We start from the raw sequence: 14,360 nt of genomic DNA on the forward strand, positions 1-14,360 counted from the left end.
AGGAGCGGTACGTGAATAGTGGGCTAGGCTGTTGAATTGTCCTCGTGTCATTATCAGAAAGCTCAGGAAAGAAGAGCAGGGACGAGTGGTAATTTGGTGAGTAAAAATGTAGTATTTGCTTGAAGTTGGTCTTAAAGTTAAGCTCACTCATAGATTTAAAAAATTGTTTTGTTTTGGGATGATGTTTTTATTTTGCTATATAAAGACCAAAAAAAAAATATTTACGAGGAGTGAATTTTATTTGTAGTAAGCTTCGTAGTTCTTTAGACAAAAAAATGAAATGATAAAAGAGATTTTGCAAGGGGATGCATTAAAGTGGGAGGGCTGGTTCAAGTTTTGAGTGCAGACGATGACTTGATAGTTGAACATTGCTGTTGGGAGGAAGAATAAGAGTGCATTCGGTGTTGGATGAATTTGTTGCAGAAAGTGCATCGAGTTTTGCATAACACAGCTGGTACTGCATAACAAAGAGAGTGCATTCGGTGTTGGGTTCTTTGTCGATGCAAATGGATGACTAAAGTGGAGCTGTTGTGCCGATCCAGCTTGTTGATTTTAAAGGGAAGTTTGTGTGGAAATGTAGTATAGGTTAGCCTAATTAGATAATAATTTATGAGAGAAATAATATGACATGAATAATTTATGACAAGATTTAACTTTTCCAGCAACATCTTGTATGTGCTTCACTTTAGATATATAATGGTAATCTTGATTATGTTGATAACATTGCTTTAGGCTATGAATAAAGCACTGATGCTGAGACATGGGACAAAACTTGGGACATAAATTAATGCAGTTGTTGGCAGAATATCGTGGTAATTAATTGTGAAAAAGGCTCTGATTTAATGGCTAAAAAAAGTGGTAATTGCTTATTAATTAGTATCTTTTGGGAATTATGATTTATTTAAGGTTGCGATTTAGCAAAGTTTTTGAGAGTCAAAGAAGGAAAAAACTGACTGTAAAACTTAGGCCAATAAAATTATCAACCAAGAAATTGGTTTGAGTGAGGCAAATGTTCACGTTGATATTTTAAAATACAATAGTTGATAATATGGCATTAAAAAGCAATAGGTTCCATTTTTTTAGATCATGTACCATGAGTTATGCGAAAAATATTGGCCATATGGAATATGCCGGGCATTCATAAAATTAGATGGAATAAAATAAAAGATTTGTTTTGATTTGATAAGATAAAAATGGATGCATAATTACGCGATATGAATAAGTTTAATAATTACATTCCATTGTTACACTTATGCAGTATTTCACTGTATGGTAAACATTGTATTATTTTACATAATATTTTGTTTGAATTATAAACATATTTTTCAAGACATTTTGTATATTTCTAACTAATTTTTATCTTAGACACATTATATTATAAAAAGTCGCATGATAATTATTCTGAATAATACTACATTCAAACTTAGTGGTTTGAATATAAAATTAATATACAATGTTATCTCATTCTCATTGGCAATAATCATAAAGTTTGTATTGAGCAAAATACAGATTTAGTATATCATGAAAAATGTAATTGAATTTATGTACTTGATTTCACTTAACTGAACATGATTCAATAATAGTAATAATTGGTTTGTCGAAATTTGTCGTGGCCACGATTGGTATGGTGGATTAAGGAAACAGATTTTACATGGGACTTGACAACTAAATTAACAAAATCAACAAATACGAAAAAATAAAAGAAGAAAAGGGAGAATAAAAAAAAAGGGAAAGAAATGAAGAAAAGGCAAGAAGTGCAGCATAGACGAGGATGTACAATCCATTGTTAAGCGAACCAGTCAAATTCGTTTGAATTTGAAGTGTTATTGAGCTCAATCGACACAGATATGGTAAAGGTTAGTTTGGAAAATGAGTGTAAAATTCCATTTCTAGCTGACCTTGTATAGTTCGTAAACTGAATCAAAGCTGACAGCAGTGTGTGTGGTTTCATTGGTAAATGAAATTGACAAACTTCATTATTGAAGGCATAAAGTACAGAAGTTGGGAAGTTGGCAAGAGAACACAAACAGAGATTAATGAACCGAAAAAAGTGACCCATGTTGGCAGATTAGGAGGAGAAGGCATGCAAGGGATGATAGTTCATTATTCATACAAACAATATGAATACTGAATTAATGAACTGCAAAAAAGTGAGAGAGGATAGCAGTAACATTATTATTAATGAAAATAAAGTTGAAGATCAAACTGCAAGGAGAGATTATAAATAACATTTGGATTGATATGTGAATATGTTTTACAAAAGCAAATATTAAAGATAAGAATGGACGTAGTAGTTATGATACCAGGGGAAAATTTTTTCGGCTCCATCCGTCTTGTAGACCTGGACGGTAAATGAATTAACAGTCTCTGGTATGAAAACCAACTTTTTGTTGAGCTGCAAATCATGTTGAAGAACAAAAGAAGGGCAGTTGTCGGTGAAAGCCCGGCCCTTTATGTTTACTTGAAAAAGCCTATATCCGGCAATGGTGAAAATATGTAATAAAAGAAGAAAATATATGTATATATATATATATAAAGAAGAATGCTACTTACAAATTTGTGGCTGTTCTTTTCATTATAAACTTGATAAAAAGATATGGAATTCATAATGTCGTGAATTATATCTGGCTTGATGGAAGAGGATACATGCTGGTACAGAATATATGCAGGCTTGATATCACCTGAGATGAAAAACACTGAGTAAATAAGGTAGAATAAATTCCTAGGTAGCTTGGACAGGAAATAGCATACCATCTATACTGACCATGAGTGTTTGCAGAATACTGCAATTGGTGAGTGTTAGCAAGAGGAACAGTCCAACTGAGATAAGTGTGCATTTTAAGTTCAGTGAACTGAATAACATCAAATTTTAAGTTTCCGATGTGACGTAGGAGAATATAGCTCTTTTCGTTAAGTAAATTAGTTGTTTGGAATTCTGTCCATCTAGCTGCAAATTTTTAGTCTGTAACTTCAACAGTCTAGCTCTCATGCCCTTGAATGATAGTTATGCTACTTTTTTTATGCAGTTGCAGCATATAGTGAAAGCTGAGGGCTACAATCTGCAAGTGCAAAGTGCAAGTGATGAAGGCCTGGAATAGAAGGTTTTTTCTTGGGTGGCATATTTACATGTGGGAGGAAAATTTTTACCTTTCTATGCTGGCTGCACCTGAAAAAAAAAAAAACAACCTTCAATAACATTGGAAAGATTACGTGGCTGGCCGGAGGAATTTTCACCGTGTATGTCCGTTGCCATCGAATTTGATCTAGGGGTAACAAAAATATTGAACAAATAGCTTTATAAACAGCAACGAGTTTACTTTGATGCTTTATTTTAGAAGTGAATGAATATATGAAACAAGAGGCTTAGCACTTATATGGGGTGCGTTGTTTGAAATGCACTCAAAAGTGAACAAAGGTGCTACTGATATGTATTAAGAAATGCATTTGGTCAACATAGAAAAATGTGTAAAATACAGGTTTCTTGAAAGACAATACAATTGAAATTTGTGCAGGCAGATAGTAATAGTAGGTGCATTCACGTATTCATGAAAGACACATGAGTTGAAGTTTGTTCAGAATGACAGCAATAACTTGTCACATTGAACTGTCTATCAGTTTTCATAAGCAAAGAGACAAAAAAGAGAGGAAAGAAACAGTGAGAGTTCCTCACCATCGCTATCTGGTTGCTTGTTGGCATCAACATCAATTTAACTTTCTTAGCTGTTGTGAATCTTCTATTTTGCATTTGATTTAGTTTCAGTACTTCAAAGATTAATCAATGTTTTAGCTGTGAATTGCAGCAAATACGGTGTTTTTGGTTGCCCAACCGTCCAATGGCTTCTAAAAGAGAATTGTTGCCCAAAAAGCGAGTATATGTGAAATATTGGAGTTTTCAATGTTGAAATGATATTTGTCCTGATGTTGATTGTATGTAAATATAATTCCATGCCTTGAGTTCATACAATTGTATTCCTTATGAATTTATTTTTATTCTCAGATATGAAGGTGCATGATCTGCAGAAGCCTTGCTAAGTTTTGATTTTCTTATGTTACTTTGCATGACCTTTTAATAGTTAAAGGTAAAAAGTAAAAAGCATGGCAGGTTCATTGTAATGTAATTTTTTCCCTTTTTCTTATAAAGTTATTGATTACTCTTATTTGAAAAATGAATTTGCTTGTTCAGAAAAGAGAATTGTTTTTATATTGCTTTGATACTGATGATTCATTTGGAAGCTAAATAACTCATTTTTTTTTTTGAAAACTATTGGTTGTATTTTCTGGAACCTATTGGAACCTTTGATATCGAAGATTTCTTTGAAAGCTAAGTAATTAAATTGGAAACTATTGGTTGTGATTTTTGGGCTTGAATGAACTGAAAGCAAAGACTGTTCTTTTCTCTTTCTTTTTTTTTTTGGCTCTTTTATTTTTCTAGAAAAGTGATTTAAATGCAACTTTTTTGCTTTTTTTTCCGGCTCTTTTTTTTTTTTTTTTTTTTTGCAAAAGATGTTCTTATTCTCCTTGAACTCCTTGAATTTATTGCATGAGAAAATAATTCAAACTTCTTAGCATGATTAAGCATTGATCTATAGGACACAAGTAATGTTTAGTAAATTGAAATTATTTTTATTCTATTTAGGTTGTGGTCCTCAGCTTATTTTTTTTTCTCTATGCTTGAAGTTAGAGCAAAAGCAGAGAGGTGAACAGTGTGGAAATTGTAATGAGGATAGCTCCCAAGGAATTTTCTATTTTCCGTACATCGATTCAAGGAAGCCTCGTGTACTTGAGAACCTACTGAAATCCTGAAACAACTATACCAAAATAAAAATCCAAAAAAGGGAATTTTCATTCGTCACAATTACTTCCTAAATGATTTTATGCTCAACTTTACTGATGTTGAAAAGATCATTTGGAGCAAGCTAGCTAGCGTCCCTTTTTTCTTTGCTTGAAGGTGAATGAAGTTGATGGAATCTATCTTGCATAGCTGCTATATGGTCTTATTGGATGTTGGGAAATTTTCTTGCTAGTAATTAGTCTATTTTTTATCTTATTAGTGAGTCATTCTCTGTCCGTTTTCATAGCTGTTTTTTTAAAGACTTCTGAATGTCTAAGAGTCATGGGCAATTAAGACCAAGAAACTTGTTAGAATTCTTGGTTTTCATAATTATGTAATTCACTGTGGCCAATTTTTTGGTACATTTTGTCTTGGCACTTTTGCTTTTGTTTAAGAGCTCATAATATTTTTATTTATTTAGTCAAGTAGGATTTTGTGAAGATTAAGTTTAGAATATGATTCTAGAAACTGTCACCAATAAATATATAACAAATTATTTTTTTTCAGGATAGTGTGGATAAAGGTACAATTAAAGGAAAAGTAATTTTACTATAAGTAAGAGCAGTAGCAATGGCATAATTCCTTTGTCATATTTGTTTTTTATTGGAGTTCTGTCATTTTAATCTGAATCATGTGTTTTAGATAGTATCATCCTTAATTTTGATAATAAAATGTTAAGCTTTGGTTGTAACATTCGAAAGTTAAATTGATAGTTGATTTTGGGACATACAAAGGCCATGGTGACAAAGTACATTGTCATACTCGTATAAATGCAAGTTGCATGCCAATTGAGGATTGATATTGCTTGTATGTATGCATCACAGCTATTAACTCCGTAAATAATCAGTGCAAAACTAATTTTTAATTTAATATCACTACGCAAAATTGCATTTATGCATTGACACCCTTTTAACTCATATGATTTGCATAATAATAATTTTTTATTTTTTGTTTAGAAATAATACAAACTTAGTAGATATAATTGGGCAATTGGAATTTAGTAATTGGACTATGTTATTGGGGGGGCAGATTTTGTTTGTTGTGTGCGAAAGGTAAAAAAGGTGTGCATTATAGAGATAAGGCCGGCGAAAAACCAGATGTTTTATTTAATGTATATTACAGAGTGAATAGATAATGCCTTGTCTAATTCAAAGCGAGGATGTTTGATTTATATCTATCACAATTTAAGTAAATGAAGTTCATATATTCTAAGGCAATATAACAGGATATAGCAATAGGCATGATAATGCATAGAATTACGATGAAAGTAGCAGTTAACTACCAATGCGTGAAATATAAGAAGATTACTTTGAAACAGAGGTAGTAAAAACAAGCTGTAAAAGCAGAGTCAAAAGATAGGCTGAACATGTAACGGGCTAACACAAAATAAGCAGCATTGTTGAAAAGGAACAAAATAATAAGTCAGCAAGATTAATGTGCTAGTGGCTATGCATGTCTAAGATAATTTGGCTCTCTTAGGCGAATTGGCAGCTTCAAGAGGTGATGCAGATGAGCAGTCACCTTCTGACTTTTCAAATCTTTTAGCAAGGCATGATTTAACTCTTGAAGAAGAACCTTCGTTCACTACAATATTAAAAAAAGGAAACAGGGATTAGTGTCATTATAATAAGCTGTGATATGTAGTGCGAAAAGCCAGAATGTACAAATGTAAAAATATGACCTGAACCAATTGAAGCACTGTTTGCAGTTTCATTATAGGTTAAAACATGATCAGGCATTTCTTGGATATCTGGCAACTCAGATTCCAGGTGGTCAGTAGTTTAACAATAATATATAATTGTGTAACGTTGCTTTGCATCGGCCAGTTGAGACTGAACAGGTCTAATATGAGCTAGAAAAGCTTCTGTTTCAGCTCAGCATGAGTTTTTTCTAAGGGAAGTTCAATGTTTTGGTAGTTAAAACATAGAGGAAAGAGAGCATGAGAATTATAAGTATAGAAAAAGACATGAAGAGAAATTATGTAAATATATATACTCTATTATATGTGTAGATGTTAACCTGAGTAAAGTGCTCCATTGCTTCAAATGCGGTGAAAGTAAGCAAAGTTTCAGCTAATTCACCAAAAATGGAAGCAGTGACCGTGCCTGTTGTATCAGTCAAATCAATGTCGAAGCGACATCTGTATATATTAACAAAAGGTAAGCGAAAGAAATACAGGCACATGACGAAGAATGAGCAAGAAGGAATCCTAGTATCAAAAAGCGGGCGAGACTGAAAAAAAGGCGGTTAAAAGTGGTGGACTGTATGACCAAAGACCTTGGTTCAGCCGGATGCCTTTCTCTGCATGAATTACATGTAAAAAAGACTCCGTGCGGAGCTGTTGTAGAGCAGAAGCATTTTTTGCATCCCATGTACCAGAATTTCTGGAAGATGTGCTCAAACGAGAAGAACACTTTGACCCACGAGCTCTGCCATAAAATTAGCAATGAAAGAGAAAAAAGAAGCAGTTTTGATAAATACATGTGAGAATGGCAGTAAATTGTATAATATAGAGAAGTCCTACCTTTGGTGCTGGTTTCAAAAGGATAATTTTAGTTATTTTCTGATCTGGTTTAAGAGGCACATCAGGATGGAACTTCATGTAAGCTGCGTTAGTAACAAGGTCACTAAGTAGCTGAGAATTTTTTCTAGCCCTGTGTAAAAGAAGAGAAATCAATTAATAATTACAAGTGGTTATGATGAGTATCTTTAAGAAAGGGACAAAGGAAAAAGAGTATTTAGTAACCATTTCTTTAGGTTTCCAGTTTCTTCTATAGGAGGATCAATAAGAATTACAAAGTCAAACCAGGTAGATAGCGCGACTCTTGGAGGAAATTATGGGCAGTTGTCAGGGAAAAGGTAAAAAGAAGAAGATATATGGAGAATAAGCACTTGAGCGTTTAAATGTAAGAGACATACTATAGAAATGTTAAATAGCATACCATTGTAAAAGCTAACTTTTAACCTGCGACAAACAACAACAGGCTGATTCTGGATGGTATGCGTCAACTGATAGCCTTCGTGAGTTACAAAATCATCCCACAATGACAAGACAACAGGCTGTAGACTAATACATGGAAAAGATAAAATTTTGCAAAATCAGGAAAAAAGAAAGGCATCACATAATAAGGAAGAAATTTGTAAGGAAAAACTTACTCTTTGTTAACAATGACAAGCTTTTGAACTACTGAATCTTTTCCATTTTTGTTGATATGTTTGACATCTAGTGACTGAACAACTATACCAAGAACATCTGATGGAGAACAATACAATAGCAATTAGAAAAAAGTAACATAACTGGTGAGTAAATGAAAAAATTACAATGGTGAAGCTGACCAACTGATTTTTGTTTGTCATTGATGAAATTGACAAGATCGTTGAATTCTGTATAGTTAAACTTCACAGGGAGAATGTCATCATCATCATTGGCTGGTTCAATGACCGTTCGGCTGGTGAGAACCCACTCGATCTTCAGGTCAGAAGTTTGATATTTTTCTGGAATGAGCCTTACAATGGCATTTGAAATGAGATACTTTTTATAAATCTGAAGGCGAGGGCTGATCTTAGGGATATCATTATTGAATATAATTCCCTCTACTTGTGATCCCTAGGAAAATATAAAAGATTCACAAAGTAAGCAGCTATGGATGCATTGAACTGCTCATAGAAACATAAGATATTCTAATGACAAGGGAAATTTAAGGAGTAGATTAATGTGCTTTTTTTAATAGCGAAGTTCTTAGGCATGAAGTATGAACAAGTAGATATAAATGGTAGCAGAAAGAAGACCTCTGGATCCAACAAAATAAGTTTTTGCTTTTTTTTTTGGCATCATTGTTGAGCCAGTTATCTGCTGCTTTTCTTGCACAGTTACTTTGCAGGTCCAACCCTCAGATCCAGGTAGGATGTTTTTGACTGAGATAATATCGTGTATCCTGCATTTTTTTTGGAAAAATAGAAAGAAAATGGCAAATTAGCAACAGGGTGTGAATGTGTAAATGATAAACTAATAAGTAATCAATGGTATGACTGATCAGACCTCATATATCATATGTTAGTGAATTTAAAGATATCGTGAAAGACAACATTCCTTGTTTTACAATCAGTTTTGACGTCATCAGAAGTACCTGGAGTAATCAAAACTTTAACTACAGAAGAATTTCTAGCTCTAGAGAGAGCAACATAAAGCTGGCCGTGAGAAAAGACTGGTTCACGGAGGTAAATTCTGACATAGTCAAGAGTCTGACCCTGAGATTTATTGATTGTCATTGCGAAGCATAAACGGACAGGAAACTATGTCCGTATGAATGGAATACCATTCTTTTCGGTGTCAGAAGTTTGCAAAGGAATTTTTGGGATGAAAACCTTTTTGCCTCTATGAGGACCAGAGACAATTTCAGCAGAAATTGTGTGCTCAGCCAATTCTCTACAAATTAATCTGGTCCCATTGCAAAGACCATCTATTGGATTCACATTTCTGAGGAGCATTATAGCACAATTTTCTTTGAGCAAGAGTTCATGAGGAAGCAGACCTTTTGGGTTCAAAGAATTTAGAAAGTCCTGATAATCCACTTGATATCTCCTATCAACAGTTCTATCATAGCTTATATATCTGTGAAGACATCTAGGGAATTTTGCAATCATCATCTCATTAATTTCATCCACTGAACAGTTTTTTGGACAAAGGACACATCTATTTATCATTTGGTAAGGATCACATGAGTACAGATTCAGATAAGGAAATATGGTCCCAAGTAACTTGGAAGATTGTACATGTAATTAGAGGGAGCAATCAAAGTACATGGACAAAAAGAACGACTAATAACACACTAAATGATTATAACCTGTCAAGTGATTCTTGTTTGTTATGATAAGGATAACCATATGAAATGGCAGAGATATTTGACCATGTTCATCAATAGGTTCAACACCTTCTCCAACTCTAAGCAAAAAAGCTGAAAATGCTGGATCTAAGGCAGCTCTCATATTTGTTCCTAGTTGTAGTTTACGCATATGAGACCATAAATGCGAGCATAAAAGAATTGATTGGACCAAATCTGGTGGAGGTAGATGTTCAATAACAGGCAGGGTTTGGCAAAAATCATCGCCAAAAACAATTGTTTTTCCTCCAAAGGGCAGATCAGATTCCATTATATCTGTAAGAAGACAATGAAACGCTTCTATTGCTTCTTTTTTTGCCATCGAAGCTTCATCTCACAAGATTAATTTAGCATCAACAATCAGCCTTGCAACACTGCTTTGTTTACTTAATTGACAAGCCTTTTATTTTGAAAAGTCCAAAGGGATCTTAAACCTTGAATGTGCAGTTCCACCACCAGGGAGGAGCGATGCCGCAACACCAGATGTGGCAACTGCTATTGCGACATATCCTTGTGAGCGAAGAGAAGCAAGAAGCGCACGATATAAGAAAGTTTTGCCGGTTCCACTTGGACCATCTACAAAGAAAGCTTGACCCTTTGAGCAGGATACTGAATCCAGAATTAAATCAAATGCATGCCTCTGGCCAGAATTCAACTTTTGAGCAAGAAGCAGATCCTCTGGATCAATAGGTATGGTTGTTTTACTGTGAATTTCTTTGGTGAGATGCTCACCATGGCAGGACGCAAAGGAATCTTCAAGGAAATGATAATCACCGAGGTTTTTCCCCATGTGCTCCAATGTTATATTAATATCTTGAAGAACTTTTCTTTTGATCTCTATCGGCGTGCAATGCCGATGAGCTGAACTTCGTTTATAATCAGAAGATAGATGTTCTTCGAATGATTGCCAAAGATGTTTAGGGTCTTTTGGGCAGCAATAGAAAAGAAGCAATGCGAATAAAGACCTTAACAAATAAGGCATCTGGAAATGAGCTGCTTCCTCTAATGCTTGTTCTATATAAGAATCAGATTCAAGCAAGCCTAGCTCCAAACAGGCCTCTCTAAAAAAGGCTGTTTTATGACCTCTAACCATAAGTAAGTCATCAAGTGACGTTGGATTTGGAATATGTGTGAGTAAAAGTCTTAAATAGTATCTTTCCCCTTCCCTGGATTCGATAGTTACCAGCCTTCCTATGACCGTTCTACGACTCCTCTCTGACCATGTCTTTGTTTTTGGTGTCCACACAAAGTGTCGAGGAAAATCTCTATATAAACATTTCAAATTCTGAGCTGTGGCATTGGTTTTGTTCATTCTGAAAAACTCAGTCAGCATAGCCTTTGAAAAATCAATCTTCCTTAACAGATACCACAAATCTGAACTTTTATCAAAAGAAACAAATTGTTGGTTAAGAAAGTGAACTTGGAGGGTATAAACTGTTGGATTCATTTCTGTTAGGCGAAATTCATATATGCGCCACAAAGCTTCCGAAGGTGAAACCCAACGTGCTTGCAGGAAGGAATTAATTTCATCAATGGTACCAGAAGATTCTTGGTCAAGAAGATTAAAACTGATAAGATCATGACCTTTAAAAATATATTTATAAAGGTACTTAACAAGCTTAACAGTGGAGCAGATTTCAACATTGATGTGGCAATCAAATAGAGCTAATAAGTATGGGCTGTAAGGTATCACCCATGGGTTGTTGAGCTCATGCTTGCGCACCTTTATTTTTCGGCCATCATCTCTTCTTCTATAACATGCATAGCTATCCTCACCATGAACTGTATAAGGAGCAAAATTTTTAGGATAATGATTTTTGCATTTACCGGCTCTCATGCACGGGCTCTGTTTATCCCTATAACCACAGGGGCCATGAATCATATGCTTAATGATCAGGGAATATAAATGCCTATTCTTCTCAGGGTCTGGTATTTCAGCACAAACAATTTTGTCATATGATTCAGGATTCAATAGTTTGGAGCCTAATTTAAGAATAAGCAGCAAATGGGCATGTGTAAAGCCTCGCTTTTGGAATTCAATAACATAGATACAGGCTGCAACCTCACCAAAAATCTATTTCTTAAGGAGCTCAACCTTTAACATTTCAAACTTAGCTCTAAAAACTCTAGCCAGCAAATCAGGCCTATCCTGTGATTTTTCAAGGTATTGAAGATTCTACTGAATTTCTTTCCACATCGGATTGCAAGTCATGGTAAGAAATATGTCAGGCTTGCCGTACCTTTGAACCAAGGTCATTGCATCAAGATATCTTCTTCTCATGTCCCTTGGGCCGCCAATAAATGAAGCCGGCAATACAATTCGACGACCTACTCTAGACCCCTGCATTTGGCCTATTGCAACACTGTCTAGAATCCCTTGAAGGATCTTTGTTCTAATTTCAGTTTGTCGCTTTCTATGAAAATCCAGTCTAGATGTTTCAATTTTTATATATGTACCAACAACAAATTGCTGAAATAATCTCAGACTATGAAGTAACATAGAATCATCATTGTCTCTTATTTGCAGCCGATAACAATAGTACCCCCTAGCAGAAACAGTATAATCTTGAGAGGTCTTTTGCTGAGCAGCTAAAAAGGGGAAAAAGAGCGATATCTTATAACAAAATATATAGAGTAGGACAGCAGAAAGAGTGTATAAATATAAGAAATAGACATGCCTATATCTTCAAAGTGGAATAAGATAGAAGGATCCTGGGCAGAAGAAAAATCAACATGAACTTCTGGGTCATGGGTATCAGGTTTCTTCCTTTTTGAGAATACCCTTTTGATCCCACGATGCCAACCAGATTCACCTCTAGGGAAGAGAAGAGGATATTGAAGAGGATCGTAACAGGCATAATATGATTGGACCCTATAACTTGCATTAGAATGGCTATAAACCTGAATGTGGGGGCTCTTCTCAACCAACTCATCATCTGGCTCGGTCCATATAGCGGCAACTTGAGAGGCAGTAGGAAGATTAAAGACACGCTGATCTAGCCTAGGATAGCACCTAAGAATTATAGTATGGGTCTCAATGGCCTGAACATCCCTAAGTTCTTTAAAAAACCTTCTATAAGGATTTTGTTGCAGGATTGTCATTAACAGCTTGAGGGTGGTCAGCCGAAGCTTATCAAAATTTTGAACTCTGTTTGTGATCTCTTCATCAGTGTCAAAAAAATATAACTGAACCCTCGACGATTTATCAGACGGAGAGATTAGACCATCCAAGAAGTGATACACCTGGCCCTGGACTCGAAATGTATAAACCTTTTGTATTTTTTGTCAGCTCACGATCATACTTACCAACATAAGATGTGAATGCCACATTATTATTATATGTACGGAGTTCTTCCTAAAGTGCTCGCATTCCTCATCATTACCAATGAATAGACTCTTAAGAGCATAAGGCATAGCAGGAGCAACAACAGAGATTTCACCCTCAGAGCAACAAAAAGAAGGAGGTTCTAAAGGGAAGCGTTTGGCACCACAGTGTTCACAATTTGGAGTAGGAGGAAGAATAACAAACTAGGTCGGAATATTTTCTAGCCGAGATAATCTGGAAGGCACATGCTGAAGATTCTTACCTGGAAAGATCCAAAAAGAAGATAGAAGTATCCAGACATGGCTAACGGGAACGATGATTAGTAGGAAGAGGCAGGCCGGTTCTTTGCAAGAGCGAGTAGCGAGGTTTTTTTTTCTAAAAAGTGACAAGGTTCAATAGTTAAGCATGATACAGAATAAAACAGAGTTGACACCCACACAAACAGAAAATCTTTTTTTAGATAGCTGACAATAAGAATACGAAAGCTTCCTCCTTGTAATGAAAAATAGGCAATTTTTCAAATGACATAAAGATGACTTTTAAATTGGAGTTTGATACGAAGAACAAATAGGCGGAAAGCATGGAGTGCAAAGGCACAGGCAGCTGTATGCTATACAAGATAAGTCTGATAGCAAACAAGCGAGTTCTAATTAGGCTACAAAAACAAAGCAAATTGATGGCGAAGCAAATTATAAGTATATCTCGAGAAAGTAGCGACGGAATAGAGGCTGGCATAGGATAAGAAGTTGAAGTAACATATTCCGACTGAGTAGTGAATAGATTTTCCCTATTGTCATTTAAAAACGAAGAAGCTAGCAGGGAACTATCCACAGCACCAACCAAAACAACACCAGTCTGAGTATAGCCTAATGGAGTACTACTAAAATAATCTCGGGTATTCTGGGCAGGCCTTTGAAAATGGATCGTTTCACCAGAAGAAGGCACAGCAGTGGCTGCCTTCTTTGAAGCGTTCTGTTCTCGACGGCAACAGAGCAGGTCAGCTTTCTGACTATGTGACATTTCCGCATACCTCTTACGTCTCTTAGCATTTTTATCCATGCTTGGATAATGCGAGCTTGAAAAGTATAGAAATAGATAACGGCCAATGTATTTCTTTGAAAGGAAAGACACAAAAGGCAGTATAAAGTCGCACACAATGAAGCCGAAGAAGACACATTGCAAGTTAAGCGTGTAAAAAGAAAGCAAATATAGCATGTAATGGAACGGAGCAAGCTAAGCAGTAAGAGAGAGAGGGGGAGAGGTTAGGGCAAATAGAGAAGTAAGCCATAACAACAAGAATAAGAATAAATAAAAAAACCACAAC

The 14,360-nt window shown here is 35.3% G+C and overlaps 1 protein-coding gene across 1 annotated transcript; it reads right to left on the reverse strand.

Annotated features, from left to right (window-relative positions):
* Positions 1-10,114: 10,114 nt before the first annotated feature.
* On the reverse strand, positions 10,115-14,095 carry LOC113706064 (uncharacterized). Its single transcript, XM_027227955.2, has 4 exons — positions 13,793-14,095; positions 12,390-12,981; positions 11,952-12,300; positions 10,115-11,567 (listed from the first exon to the last, which is right to left on the reverse strand). The coding sequence occupies exons 1-4, from the start codon at positions 14,093-14,095 to the stop codon at positions 10,115-10,117; spliced, it is 2,697 nt and encodes an 898-aa protein (XP_027083756.2).
* Positions 14,096-14,360: the final 265 nt, after the last annotated feature.

Source organism: Coffea arabica, chromosome 8c, assembly GCF_036785885.1.
Source record: "Coffea arabica cultivar ET-39 chromosome 8c, Coffea Arabica ET-39 HiFi, whole genome shotgun sequence".
NCBI classification, from domain to species: Eukaryota; Viridiplantae; Streptophyta; class Magnoliopsida; order Gentianales; family Rubiaceae; genus Coffea; species Coffea arabica.

Bases quoted from the DNA above. Each gene is read 5' to 3' on its own strand.
- LOC113706064 (XM_027227955.2), bottom strand. From the start codon at position 14,095: ATGGATAAAAATGCTAAGAGACGTAAGAGGTATGCGGAAATGTCACAT. The intron at 12,982-13,792 runs GTTACTTCAACT...AAAATACAAAAG, and splicing joins TCACTACTCAGTCGGAATAT to GTTTATACATTTCGAGTCCA. The intron at 12,301-12,389 runs GCATGTCTATTT...TCCCCTTTTTAG, and splicing joins ATTCCACTTTGAAGATATAG to CTGCTCAGCAAAAGACCTCT.